We start from the raw sequence: 14,852 nt of genomic DNA, 5'->3' as shown, positions 1-14,852 counted from the left end.
TAATTTGAGGCTGAGTCGACCTAGGGGAGGACCAGGACCGGTCCATGTAATCGTCGTCGATGTTGGCCGCGAGTGGCAACAGAACTCGAGTGGTCGGGTTCGTGGTGCAGCGCCGCACCGCCGCTCCCCACTGCGATGCACGCACACATGCACGCACACGCGCGCAGCTCCCAGGACGACATTAACCCCGACACGCGAGCCACAATAGAGCTCTGGTGAGCCGCACGACATCTGTAAGGAGGCGTTGCGGCCACTCACCGAGAGGGTATATAAATAAATAACGCCGGCTCACCGCGGCGCCCACTCGTGGGGTCGCGAACTATATTATCGCGCGAGACGTAACGCGACAAAGGTAGCCTGAATGTCGATCGACTTCTGTATTTCTCCACGCACGTAAAACAACACTGAACTCAAGGGGGTATGTGGGGGGGTGGGGGGTGCTGCTCACGAGCTGCCACCCCGCCACCGCTCGAAGCGAACGTGAAGCAAATGACGCGACCGTGCGGTTAGTGCCGCCGTCCCCCCCCTCCCCCCAGAGAGAGGCGACAGCAGTGGCAGCACGAACGCCGGCCGAGACGTGCGCGCTACCAAAGACAGCGCAGGCGGTGCAACTGCACCGGGGCCCGCACGAGACCAGGCGCTAGGACTACGAAGAGGAGGGAAGGCGGGCAGGGAGGTGGGAGGGGGCCCATTTAATATTCTTTCACCAGGGCCCATGCCAACTCCAGTATGCCACTGCCACCAGGCCACCTCTATCAATACAGAGGAAAAAGATCCCCCCCTTAAATGCCACGTAGGCTGCAGGGGGCGCATGCTATTCGCATGACCAGGCCGTGCGGCCAGGACCACACCCGGGCTGCCTTTATCTCCCCAGTTCTGATATTTACACACCGCGCTATTTAAGGCCAAGTCAACCTAGGGAAGGCCCAGGTCGGTTCAGACATCACTGGCCACCGACATGAGCAGTGGCTGGGAATGGAACGCATGTCGCCGGGTTCATAGCGCAGCGGTATAAACCATTGTGCTAATGCAAATACGCACACACGTGGACACACACCCACGCAGTCATACTCTCTCACACACAGACACCAGATTCCCATTTAGCCTTTCTACTGGGGCAAGTCCACACGCAAGTGCGCACGCACACGCACACACCCACCCACCCACACATACAAAAAACAAAGACAATGTTCCCCCCGTATAGCCAGATCACACTGTTGGGCCAAGTGCTGTTAGCGAGCAGTGGGTGGCCAGCACCACGCCTGACCGCCTTTGTCTCCCCAGTGGTGATGTTTACACACCGCACCGGGTACTCATTTGAGGCTGAGTCGACCTAGGGGAGGCCCAGATATTCATGACTGGTATTGGCCGTGAGCGGGAATCGAACTCGGGTTGCCAGGTTCATAGAGCAGTGCCCTAACCACTGCACCACCGCTCCACACAAGTGCACACACAGACACACACACCCGCACCCATTCACACACACACATACACAGCCACGCACAAAGGTGCAAACAAACATACCCTGCCTGTGTGAGGGGCACATCGGCAGAACAAAACGTCACAGTGCAGCCTTCATGAATCTCCATCTCTTCAGCCCAATATCATCATCATCATCACACGTAAAATTAATTTATCTCAATATCAATCCTTTACAAACGACAAATATGACCAATGCAAGATCGTGAGCATTTAATCCGCCGATTTAGCAAATGACTGATAATGTCGAATTGCAGCCACGTCTCACAATTGCAAGGTGCGACTTAAAAAATGAAAGATAAAGTCTAAAACCAAGCTATCACCGTTTAACAAAATCTCCCACATCTTAGTCCCCCCCTAACTTTATGCAAAAAAAGGGGCAAACTTTAGTTTCGTGGCATTGCCGGTAAAAATCAACGTACGGGCGCTCGCCGCGTAGAGGCAGCAAAAATAAAATAATCAAACGCGCTTCCGACAGATTCTCGTCCCGACATCGTCCGGTGAAAAAAGACGGGCATCGCGACGATATTTTTAGCCGGCGAAAATTCCCCCGGCGCCGAGCAGCATCTGTGAGGAGCGAGGGAGCGGCGAGCGTGTCACCTTGCCGTGCCTCGTGGCGTGTTCGCCGGGCGCCGCTGGGGCTGCCTCCACAAACCCGATGGCAACTTTAAAACAATGAAAATACGACGGGGGGGGGGGATGTAACCTGGAGCAGGACAAATGTTTGACCCCCTCTTGCTCTGCGATAACCATCCACAGTTAATTATAGCATTCAAAAAATAAAGACGGTTCTGGCTGCATTGCAACTGTTGAGGTGTTATGGGACGGTGACACGCTGTTGTAGGGCGGTGGCCACAACCACGTCCGCTACGGCCACCACCCTGGGGGGCTGTGGGGGACGCTGTGATCCCTCCCAGCCCCACCCCACTCAGAGAGGGACAGTATAAAAGGTGGGACCCGGAGAGCTGAGGGGGAGTTCGACTCAAGCAAGATGAAGGACCAGTGAAGAGAGAAGACCCACTAGCCAGGCCCTGGAACACCCTTGATCCGCTGTCCTTTTGAGGGCCGGGCAAAGCAAGCCAGCGTGCGACACACAGAGCCGCGAGGGCCGATGTCCTTCTGAGGGCCGGACTCGTGGGGCTGGTGGTCGGGACCTGCGCCGGAGCTGGGCCAGGTCAGAGAGCTCGGGAGAGAGGGCCAGGTGCGAGGGAACCAGGGAGCTAGCGCGTGTAGAGCTCGGGGACCGTTCCCTCTGTAGAGTACGGGTGAAGAGGCCGTTATCTCTTCAAGTATTAGATTCGATACTGTAACAGAAGTGTTTATAATAAATACGTGTTGCCTCTAAGAACAGTCTCCGACGTCGATAAGGCCACTACACAACTTCCGAAGCGTTTAATACCGCCCTCCTCCTGCCCACGCACCGCCCCCCCTCCTCCACTGCTGTAAGTTCGCATTTTTTTAGGTGTCTTTTGTTAAGGTGTCAAATGTCTTCTTTGTTGAAATATTATCGTTTTTTTGGGGGGGGGTGGAATGTAACGTGCAATCCGGGATTAACTGCTTCTTGTTGTATTCTTGGTTTCTTTCGGTAGAGTCACGAAAGAACCGAGAATATGAATCCCTGCTGTCACGAAAGCTTTAAATCAAAATGCTTCTTGTTGTGTTTAGTTTGTTGTCCTTCCCCCGCACCTCCGATTATCACGGTCGGCTGTCTGTGGCGCGAAACAAGTTCAACGTACGTACACGAAACGTACACGCCTCGAGCCGGCCGCAGCAGCCGGGCGGCCCTCGCGGGCAGGACGCGGCGGTGGCCAGAAGGCCGAAAGGCACCGCAATCGCCGATGGCCGGTAAATGGAGCGGCGGCCAAAGGTGGACGGAACGCGTGCCGGAGGACTTCCCGCCGATGGTATGCATCGAAGGAATCAGAGTGCGCGCGCAGGTGCTCGTGAGACCGTTGCATCGGAGCACTGCGGGCGATGGTAGGCCCTTCGTCCAGCAGTGGATTGACCGTGGCTGATCCTGATGATTTGATGCCGCTGGTGGGTCGCTAGAGATGTTTTTAGCGGGAGCTGTGCGGTTCGCGCGTGCTGCTGCTGCTGCTGCCGCCGCTGCTACGACTCTACTGATGAACACTCGGAGTTTTTGCGTTTAATGAACACGGCCGCCCATGAGACGGAATGGGGTAGCTCCATCCGGCCAGGATATAATGAGAGCTTGCCCCATGTGCTGTAGAATAATGTGCGTCTATATATATAAAAAAAGAGAAATATGTTAATAAATAGTTCACAGTCAAAATATTAAGGCGTATAAGATGAGGCCCAACATGTCTCAGGCAAGGGACGATGGCCTGTGGTCGAGACTAACGATGGAGTAACAGCCAAAGGAGGGAAAATCCCCAGGTGTATGCCTCCAACACCCCCTACCCCTTTTGGAGATGGGGCGATGGGATCAGCTGGCGTGCAGGCGCGAGGCGTGTTGTTACATCGCAGGACCGAGGTCCTTCGACCGGCATTGTGATAGATTATGGACGATGACGACGATGATGATAATGATAACAAAAACAACTAATCACCCTCAATGGCAATGGAAGCGCAGCAAAAATCCAATGTTGCACTACACTTATAAGCTCCCACATCTATACTTCCCGGCCATCGCCAACCCGCAGCGACCAGCACGGTGAAATGTAGTCAAATGACCCCCACGACCCCGCCTGGTGTGGGAACGCCCTCGCCCAGCAGTAGATCGACAAGAAAAAAAAACCGAAACGTGCACACACGTGCAGCTTGCTGTTGACAGGCCGCGTCACACCAGGAAAGTTACAACTTGTGCCCGGCCTCAACAAGGTAAAACAGATCTGGTCACACACAAACGCAAGCACACACGCGGATACACACACACACGCGCGCACACACAAAGACAAATATCCCCCGTATAGCCTGAACAGACTGTTGGGGAAAGTACTGTTAGCGAGCACCTATTAAGGCCGGCACGGTGCGGCCAGCACCACGCCCGGCCACCTTTGTCTTCCTAGTGGCGATGCTTACACACCGCACCGGGTACTCATTTGAGGCTGAGTCGACCGAGGGGAGGCCCAGGACCAGTTCAGATAATCGTCACCGGCGTTGGCCGTGAGCGGGAATCGAACTCGGGTCGCCAGGTTCGTAGCGCAGCGCACTAATCAGGTCACTACCTTTCTCTCACACACACGCACACATGCATACACTCACACACGCATACACGCACACACGCACGCACGCCCGCGCACACAAACGCACACAAACCACAGCTACGGGAATACAAGAAAGCAGCCGCTACTTTTGCTTTTAAAAAACAGCGAGAGAAAAAAATTGCGCCTCTTAAAATCCAGAAAATATCAAAGGAATGTGGACAAGTCGTCCCAGTACTTTATTTCAGTCGGAAACGGTCTGGAAAGCTGCTGTGGGAGTAGGTTTGCATGCCACGTCCGTCTAGTCCTATTCTGTCTTCATTTCTCCCTACGTTCCCATAGACACTCTCATGGGATTCGAAAAATGTAGGGTACAATAATATGGGATTATTACCTCGTGATCAGACAGACCCTTACACCGATGATCGCTATCGTTCGTGAGCCAGAGCAGAAATTGGTACTCACCTAACTTCGCAACACTTCGGTTGTACCAATGCATTTACACGGCAATTAAGAGCGAATTACTTGATGACCCACTAATGTCAAATTATCAGCACGCAACTCACTGGGTATTGTGGCCACGTTTAAAGAAATTGTAACCACTAAGGTTATGCCACTATCAGGTGGAAGTACCTGACCTGGGGGGCTCGCTCCAAGGCAGCAGAGCAGCGTTGTGGAGAGTGTATCAAGTAGGGGTGCCACGGTGGCGAGATGTTCGCTGCCTTGCCTGATATACAAGAGGTCGCGGGTTCGATCCCGACCCTGACGCCTGTATATCTGGAGCATGCGTGTTCTCTCTTCCCGCGGTCGCGTGGATTTTTCTCCGGGTCCTCCGGTATTTCCTTCCACATTTAGAAACAGCGCGTGTTTCGAACATTTGCCTGCTAGAAAATCCCACGCAATATGCCACTTCGTTTTGCGATGGCCAGGTCGCTTCTGATAAAGTAGCTCTACAACGAGCGGCATCCTCCCCGCACCTCCATACATAGCTCAGTGGGCCTTACCTGCAGGGGCGGAGCCAGGGGGGTGACAGGGTAGACAATTGTCACCCCCGAAAAAAAATAAAAAATTGAAAATCTGAAACATTCTGCGTATAAGTGTACGACGTTCGGTCTGGTGGACTCCGTGCAACTGCACTGTCAGAGTGCGTCGCCAACCGATGGCGTCTAGTTCAACAGCCTGACTCTGTAATCATTCTTGAAATTAAAATTTGTTGAATGTCACCCCGGCCTGAAAATCCTGGCTCCGCCCTTGTTTACCTGGTGTACGTTTTTTTTTATACATATAGTTTAAAAGCGAGGAGTGAATCAGCGGGCGCGTGCCGTGCGCGTGCCAGCGCGCCTCACCTTGCTCGCTGCTGTTGTCGCCGCTCTGCGAGGCGAGTCCGCCGCTCGAGGGCCCCGGAGTTCCGCCGGAGTGCGTGGAGAGGACGTCATCGTGGTCCCGGTTCCACAGCGACGGATTCGGGGCCATCTGCGCCGTTCACAGATGAAGGGGAGGAAGGAACGAATGAACGAACGAATGATGGAAGGAGCACGTCGGCGAACAGGGAGGCAAGCAAATCGAATCGGCTATCATGGTCAATCGACGCAGTTGTTGAGAAACCAAATGGCGAGGGGGTGATTTAAAATACTGGACATCTGTGAGGAAGAGCTCTGTATGATACAGGTTTTTTTGGGTTAGATCGCGTAAATATATAAATGTGTCGTTAAATCCGCCACCACCCGACACAGCAAATTAGTTGGGTTTGTCACGTAAACAGAACGTGGCGATTCGTTACCCGGTGAGCCGAGTTTGATTCACGGCCGCGGTTAACATCAGTGGCAGGTGAAATCAAAACCCGTCCTACCCCGCCCCCCCTCCACACAACCGCAACCCCTCCACCAACTCACACTTACAAATGTAGTGAAGTATGGTAAAAAAAAAACCCATAGCCACATAGCAAAGCCTTCCTCTAAAAGCGTACTGAGAACGGCTGGAACGTATTTAACACTATACTGGCATACTAGGTACGTGTATGGCCGTTTTGTCTCTCCACTGCTGGATGAATGTCTTCCTCACGCCGTGCGGGTCATGGGGTTTCATTCGCCATACTTCACTATGCTGGTCGGTGTGGGTTGCTGAAAGTTTACAAATCACTCGCCACCGACATTAGCCATGGCCAGAAATTAAACTCAGCTTACCGGAGGTTCACAGTGCATGAGGCCCCGGGCTCCGAAGTGTTTTTGTTGATGCGCAACATCAAACCCCGGCAAACTGACAAAAGCAACGAGCGCCATTACCCAGAAGGCCATCTGGTTGCCGACATCAAGCGTCGAGGATCGACACTGCGGTGCTGCTCGAGCTTAGACCGCGAACCCGCGGTGGTTGAGCAAGCAAACACGTGCAGAAAAACACGCGGCCGCCGCCACATTGGCGTGTTTATACATCGCATAAAAGGCGGCAATTAATGAACGAAGCAAGCCTGCTTCTCCAACAGACGTTATAGTTTGCGGGTGCATGTGGTCAGTGGGCACCTCGGGGCAAAATAATAAAATTAGGCTTTATTCATTAAACACGTCCTACCTCTAAAGAACGATATTTCAAACGCATAATAAAATGGTAAATATTTTCACTCATTTTTGCTCACTTGCTTTTGAAACCTTCCAGGCACTTTGCGCCACTTTTATGAATAATAAACAAGCCAGTACTTTATAACATCCAAATGCCCGGCTCACAAAACATAGTATTTCACACAGGCCTCTGTACCTGCCAAACAAACTCCACAACTTCTCACAACACAGGGCTGGTTGCAATTTTGAAAAAAAATTTGAATTAAAAAATAAACCAGAAGCTCAAGAATGCAGGGGAAACTGTAAGACAACATAATAGCACCTATGCTTAAAGCACATGCTGTTGTTCCATACAGTGTCCGACGTTTTGCTCCGTGGCCTGAGAGCTTCTCCAGGAACAGAATCATTCAGTTTGCCTAGTTCCGGTTTCTGAATAAAGGTCCCAACACGTGCAGCGAAACGTCGGACATCGCGCCGAACACGTCGGGAGAGCTGTACGGCACAACCGTGATCACCTACGGCAAGCAACAGCGACATAAAAGTGAGAGGTTATCTCACACTCATTGTTTACCGCACACATTTCATTATCCTTCGGCTGCTTATCAAGCGAGCAGTGAAAAAAAGTGCTCGCGTATAAAGTGAGCAGTGAAAGGCCCGCGTAGCCGATGAAAGTTTTACAGCCGCAATACTTGCGAGAGGTACAGAAAGTTTTAAGTTCGTGGGATTTTTTTACTCAGAGGGCCCCCCCTCCCCTCTCCCCCCTCCCCTCTCCCCCCCCCTTTTTTTTAAAGGAGGTGAGGTTAATTAGCACCCAACTGGCCGAGCCAAAAAAAATGAGACGACTGTGAGAACCACTCACGCTGCCCTCCTCCTCCTCCTCCCCACCGCCTTCCCCGCATGCCACAGAGCCCCTCCTGCACCCCCACCACCGGCCCACCCCGCCGGCCTAACCGCAGCGCCTCCCACTCCATTCAGACGGCCAAACAGCGTTCAGTGGAAGCAATTACCCCGGCCACATGCCTGCAGCCTGCCCAGAGACGCGAGGGCAGTGCACCACGTGCGAGCCGGGCGAAACGCCGTGGCAGTCCAAAACCACATGCCGCCGTTCGCTGGCCGGACACATGGGTGAGCTTTTTGGGAAACCTGGGCCGTGTTGGCTGCCACGGCGGAGAGGGCCACGTGGAAATAAGGTATCGCCACCGCCGATGCCGCTGCCACCATATGGACATAAGTGCATGGCAACAACCCGTGTAAAGTTGAGTTATTGAGACGCGCGAAGGGTTTTCGCTTCGCTGCTGTGGCCTCGCCGAGGGCATTTCCCAGCGGGGCTACTGATGTCAGCTGTGGCAGGGAATCGAATTCAGGTCGGCAGTGCGCGAGCCAATATGCCACCGCCTCCGTCCCTTTAATTTCCGATGTAAACCTGTAAAGCCCGTGCCCCACAGAGAAGGTTACGGATCCTTTGAAATGGCTGGGAGCTTCAGTGGTAGCCGAAGACTCCTTGATGAAGCGAAATTCCATAAGAGTGTTTTGATAATGCATCACGAGCAATGTTTTTTTCATTCAAAGATATGGTCCAATAATTCAGACACCAGGGTGAGCGGTGGCCCGCTGGCAAGCGACGGTGATGGGGGGAACACTGCTAGGGATAGAGGAAGACCACGATCTGATTGGACGTCAAACATAAAACACTGGACGGGACGGAAGCCGTCTCAGTTGAACGATGCAGCGACGGTCAGAGAGAAGCGGAGAGAAGTGGAGAGCAGTGGAGAGACCGCGGTGGGAAGATATCGGTTGAGGGAACGGTCATGCCCCCATTGGCAAAGGCCAAAGGGAATAGAGGAAGAAGACGCAGTGTGTCCGACAATATTTTGCGTCACAGCTTCGTCAAGTCGCTGATGCTGCGGGTGCAGTTGTTATACATGAGAGAGAGAGAGCGGCACATTTGTGCAGCCCAACGATGCCATTTGAAAAAGATAATTTGTCATTTTTATCTCAAGTATAATTGTTTATCGTCCCTTGCCAATCCACTGGTGGATGAAGGCCTCCCCATGCCTGCATCAGTCGTGGGGGTTGTGTGACCATACTTCACCACACTGGTCAGTGCAAGTGCGAGATGGGTTACAGTGAGGGGAAAAAAGTATTTGATCCCCTACTGATTTTGTACGTTTGCCCACTGACAAAGAAATGATCAGCCTATACTTTTAATGGTAGGTTTATTTGAACAGTGAAAGACAGAATCACAAAAACAAAAATCCAGAAAAACGCATGTCAAAAATGTTATAAATTGATTTGCATTTTAATGAGGGGAAAAAGTATTTGATCCCCTACTGATTTTGTACGTTTGCCCACTGACAAAGAAATGATCAGCCTATGCTTTTAATGGTAGGCTTATTTGAACAGTGAAAGACAGAATCACAAAAACAAAAATCCAGAAAAACGCATGTCAAAAATGTTATAAATTGATTTGCATTTTAATGAGGGAAATAAGTATTTGACCCCTCTGCAGAACATGACTTAGTACTTGGTGGCAATACCCTTGTTGGCAATCACAGAGGTCAGACGTTTCTTGTAGTTGGTCACCAGGTTTGCACACATCTCAGGAGGGATTTTGTCCCACTCCTCTTTGCAGATCTTCTCCAAGTCATTAAGCTTTCGAGGCTGACGTTTGGCAACTCGAACCTTCAGCTCCCTCCACAGATTTTCTATGGGATTAAGGTCTGGAGACTGGCTAGGCCACTCCAGGACCTTATGTGCTTCTTCTTGAGCCACTCCTTTGTTGCCTTGGCTGTGTTTTGGGTCATTGTCATGCTGGAATACCCATCCACGACCTATTTTCAATGCCCTGGCTGAGGGAAGAAGGTTCTCACCCAAGATTTGACGGTACATGGCCCCGTCCATCGTCCCTTTGATGCGGTGAAGTTGTCATGTCCCCTTAGCAGAAAAACACCCCCAAAGCATAATGTTTCCACCTCCATGTTTGACGGTGGGGATGGTGTTCTTGGGGTCATAGGCAGCATTCCTACTCCTCCAAACACGGCGAGTTGAGTTGATGCCAAAGAGCTCCATTTTGGTCTCATCTGACCACAACACTTTCACCCAGTTGTCCTCTGAATCATTCAGATGTGCATTGGCAAACTTCAGACGGGCATGTATATGTGCTTTCTTGAGCAGGGGGACCTTGCGGGCGCTGCAGGATTTCAGTCCTTTACGGCGTAGTGTGTTACCAATTGTTTTCTTGGTGACTATGGTCCCAGCTGCCTTGAGATCATTGACAAGATCCTCCCGTGTAGTTCTGGGCTGATTCCTCACCGTTCTCATAATCATTGCAACTCCACAAGGTGAGATCTTGCATGGAGCCCCAGGCCGAGGGAGATTGACAGTTCTTTTGTGTTTCTTCCATTTGCGAATAATCGCACCAACTGTTGTCACCTTCTCACCAAGCTGCTTGGCAATGGTATTGTAGCCCATTCCAACCTTGTGTAGGTCTACAATCTTGTCCCTGACATCCTTGGAGAGCTCTTTGGTCCTGGCCATGGTGGAGAGTTTGGAATCTGATTGATTGATTGCTTCTGTGGACAGGTGTCTTTTATACAGGTAACAAGCTGAGATTAGGAGCACTCCGTTTAAGAGTGTGCTCCTAATCTCAGCTCGTTACCTGTATAAAAGACACCTGGGAGCCAGAAATATTTTTGATTGAGAGAGGGTCAAATACTTATTTCCCTCATTAAAATGCAAATCAATTTATAACACTTTTGACATGCGTTTTTCTGGATTTTGTTGTTAATATTCTGTCTCTCACTGTTCAAATAAACCTACCATTAAACTTATAGACTGATCATTTCTTTGTCAGTGGGCAAACGTACAAAATCAGCAGGGGATCAAATACTTTTTTTCCCTCACTGTAGATGGCATCCAGGACTGGGCCATGTTATCACCTGCCACTGATGTTAGCTGCGGCCAGGAATCCCTATATTCGCAGCTCAGCGTGCCTACCAATGCGCCGCCACTCCATCTCTATAATTTCCAGGGTAAACTCATAAAGCCGACGCCCCATAGAGAAAGTTATGAAGCCTTTGAAAACACCGGTAATTTTTTTTTTACTTTCATAAGAAGTTCAACGAAATAAAGCGTAAATAAATAAAGAAAGTAACGTGGGTCGAAGTTTTTTTTTTTTACCCGTCAACGGATCAATTTCAAATGGAACACAGAGTAATCCACTTAATTGGAGGTGATGTGCTTTGAGGATAAGGATTACGGCGTACAGCGTCTCGACATTTCTCGGAGCAAATTTTTTGTCCTCCTGGGCGTGTGTTTTCTGCCGACGCGAAGATGGGAACCAGATGACAGAGGGCAGGGAGGCGCGAGGTGCTCGGCATCGGACTCGGGACCCAATAACACCCTCGGTAGAAGAACAAAAAAACCACGCACGCTCCTCGAGCGGTGAGAGACCCTCAAAGCCCGGCACAAATTAACGCGCTGGCTTTACGGAGGGGAGGGGGGGGGGACACGGCGAGCCGGACACGTCTGCGTCCACTCAAGACAAAGGGGTTTAGTTCCGCCCTGAGTTTGCAACCCCCCGGAAAAGTATTTCACGCACCCGGCACACCGCATCCAGTATACTGTACCTATCGCTGTGGCTACTGGTCACGTGACACCTACCCGAGTTTTCCAGTGACCGGGAAAATATTTCCACACCTGCAACACCACATCCAGTAAGCCTCTTACTGTGGCTGTTGGCTGCTAGTCACGTGACACTTACCCTAGTCTATCAGTGACCCAGCAGATATCCAGTGAAATATTCTGCCCTGACCAAGACAAAACGTGACGAATGCAAGCCTACAAATACATAAAACGGCCACATTTCTCTTTCGCGAGAGGATGCGTTGCACTGGATATGAACGCATTTTTCTGGAAACCTGAAATACCAATAATATATACGCTTTCTTTCTTTCTTTCGTTTATCACTAAATTTGGAGCAGTGGAAATACAGGCCGATGGTGGCACACAATAAATGTTCCAGAAATAATTTATATATATTTTTTCCCCTTTCCCCATACCAGTATTTTCTGAACGCTAACCTTTACATTACACGACTATGCAAACTTTGGCACCAAATGACATTTTGAAGTAGTTATGTTGACAAAGCAAAGAAAATATTGTCCATGTCTTCCAGGGCATTTCCTAGCACACGTTTTGTGTTTCAAATGACATTTATCTGTTTTAATAAGAAAAGGTAAACAAAAAATGGGTTTTAAAGGTTTGCATAATTTCAGTTCTTCCAATAAACATATTTGAATCGTGATTAACTTAGCAGCGTTTGCTTTGTGTCAAACGCGTCGATTCTGGAGAGACGCACGCACGCGCACGAGCATGGAGAGAGGCCAAACGACAGCGAAATTTGTTCGCCGTATTGCAAAAATAAAAATCGAAGGGCTGCGATGTAACGACGTCACGTCCTCCCAGGTTGTCTGCTGTACATTGGGGGGGTGGGGGGGGGGCAGGGAGGGGGGGGCGCGTAACCTCCTCTTTATCCCGCGAGAAGATTGCGCAATGACGGAATGCCCGAAACGCATTTTCGTCAAATTGCGCTTGGTTATTCGCTGCCAAAGAGCCCCCGCGCGAAATTGCAACCCTTCGAAATTCCGCATGAGCACACGCACTTGATCGCGTGACTTCACAGACGACCACGAGACGAGGAGGAGAGGAACATGCCTCGGCGCCCGTGTTGTCAGGCACACAGTGTCCTTCTAGCCAGACCTCACTTTGGACATTTTAACCCCTGAGCTACAATTTGGCACGAGGTGCACACCCCCCCCCCCGCCCCCCACCCCCCAAACCGAGCATCACGCAATCGCGCGCTACGAGAGTTGTCGGGGGGGGAGGGGGGGGAGCGGCAATCGTTAAACCCTAGGGATGTCTCTCTCCGTCGTTATTTATTCCTCGCACAGACATAACCTCGTTTTTGACTTGGACGACATGGGGGGAGAAGCGGGGCGGAGGGGGGCGGGGGTAGAAGGTGAAATTCTGTCTGGGAAATCCAACAAAAAAAATTAAATAGCCGACACGTTCGGCGACGAGAACACCGCCGTGGCCTTAAAAGGAAAATAATGGAATGGGCGACGTTTCGGGCAATGGCCCTTCTTGGCCAGAGAGGTGGCGACGACGACCAAGAATGGGTTTTTAATGCCGCTCTTTCAAAATGTAAACGAACCTGTCTCTATCAGGGCGAAGGATTGTATGAACAAATAAAATCCCACCCCCCCCCCCCCCCCACCGTGTATGGCGCCTCATAGGGGTGTCGGGGGCAAGTGATGCAAGCAAGCGCCTATTAAGGCTGGGGTGATTCTCGAGGAGGTGGCGTGACCAAAGAGCACGGCCGACGGAATATTATTGCCGAAGTTTACGATCCTCACCAGGTACTCGCTGAGGCCCAGGACTCGTTCGGACGCTACCCATCACTGGCGTCAGCCGTGGCTGGGGATCAAGCCCAGGTCACCGCGTTGGTATTGTAGTGCACTGACCGCCGCAGCGCCGCTCGCGTGAGATATCCCGATGTGTACCTGAACACGCACTAGTGGTGGTGAGATGTTAACTACCTCGCTTGGTCTACAGGAGGTCGTGGGTTCGATCCTGACCCTGACGCCTGCTGCTGTATATTTGGAATTTTCATGTTCTCCCCATGGTCGCGCAGATTTTTTTCTCCGGATCCTCCGGTTTTTCCCTCCACATTTATAAACATGCGTTTAAAAGTATTTGGCTGCTATGAATTTCCACGTGGTAATAATCCACTTCGTTGACCTATCATTTGTGGTCAGGTCGCCTTACCTGGTAAAATAAAAATAGAACAGCACGTGTATGCTGCATTACATCCCGGGTAGACCCACAAATGGTTCAGCTGCTTCACCGCTGTTGGCGGTGGCTGAGAATCAAACTTAGGTCGGCGAGTTCGTAAGGCAGCCCACTAACCACTGCACCGCCTCTCCAATATATTAACCACGTGTGTGCATGCATTCACACAACTGATTTTATTGACCCCAGATTGATGATGGGCTGTGTCACAACTCAACCAGGATTTGAACTTGAAACCTTCCAATTGCGAGCCGCTTGCTCTGCTGGTTAGCCACGACAGCGGTTGTTCTATGCATTGACTCACCCCCCGCCATGGGAATGTGGAATTTCCACCACTGGCTAATGGCTGTAAACGGGAGACAAGTACCCCCTGAATGCGCCCTCGTATAGCCTGAACAGACTGTTGGGACATGTGCTGTTAGCGGGTACCTATGAAAGCCGACACGGCACACAAAGGGGTGGGTGGCCAGCACCACGCCCGGCCGCCTTTGTCTCCCCAGTGCTGATATTACACACTCCACCAGGTACTCATTTAGGGTTGAGTCGACCTAGGCGAGGCCCAGAACCCGTTCAAATATTCGCCGCTGTTATTGCCCGTGACCGGGAATCGAACTCGAGTCGCGGGTTGAGTCACGCGGTGTGCTCACCGCTGCGTCACCGCTCCTCACTTTTTCGACACGAACGCGAAGAAAGGGAAAGGTCTCCCCGTGTAGCCTCAATGGACTTTTGGGGCAAGTGCCGTTATCGAGCACCCCCGTATATATAGACACACACCACACACACACACGCACCTACACACACTGTA

At 51.3% G+C, this 14,852-nt stretch overlaps 1 protein-coding gene across 2 annotated transcripts in view; it reads right to left on the bottom strand.

Moving 5' to 3' along the window:
- Positions 1-14,852, bottom strand: part of LOC116947946 (homeobox protein Meis1-like) — a 93,965-nt gene that overhangs the window by 63,875 nt on the left and 15,238 nt on the right. For both annotated transcript variants that reach the window (XM_032964291.2, XM_032964292.2), the window contains exon 7: positions 5,990-6,116. In XM_032964291.2, the coding sequence (XP_032820182.1) occupies positions 5,990-6,116 (127 nt within the window). The remainder of the gene's footprint in view (positions 1-5,989; positions 6,117-14,852) is intronic.

Source organism: Petromyzon marinus, chromosome 31 (assembly GCF_048934315.1).
Source record: "Petromyzon marinus isolate PM22_M1 ecotype Great Lakes invasive population chromosome 31, UKy_Petmar_22M1.pri1.0, whole genome shotgun sequence".
In the NCBI taxonomy this organism is placed as follows: Eukaryota; Metazoa; Chordata; class Hyperoartia; order Petromyzontiformes; family Petromyzontidae; genus Petromyzon; species Petromyzon marinus.
The sequence above is the reverse complement of the archived record's forward strand: the minus strand, read 5'-3'. Positions and strand labels throughout refer to the sequence as shown.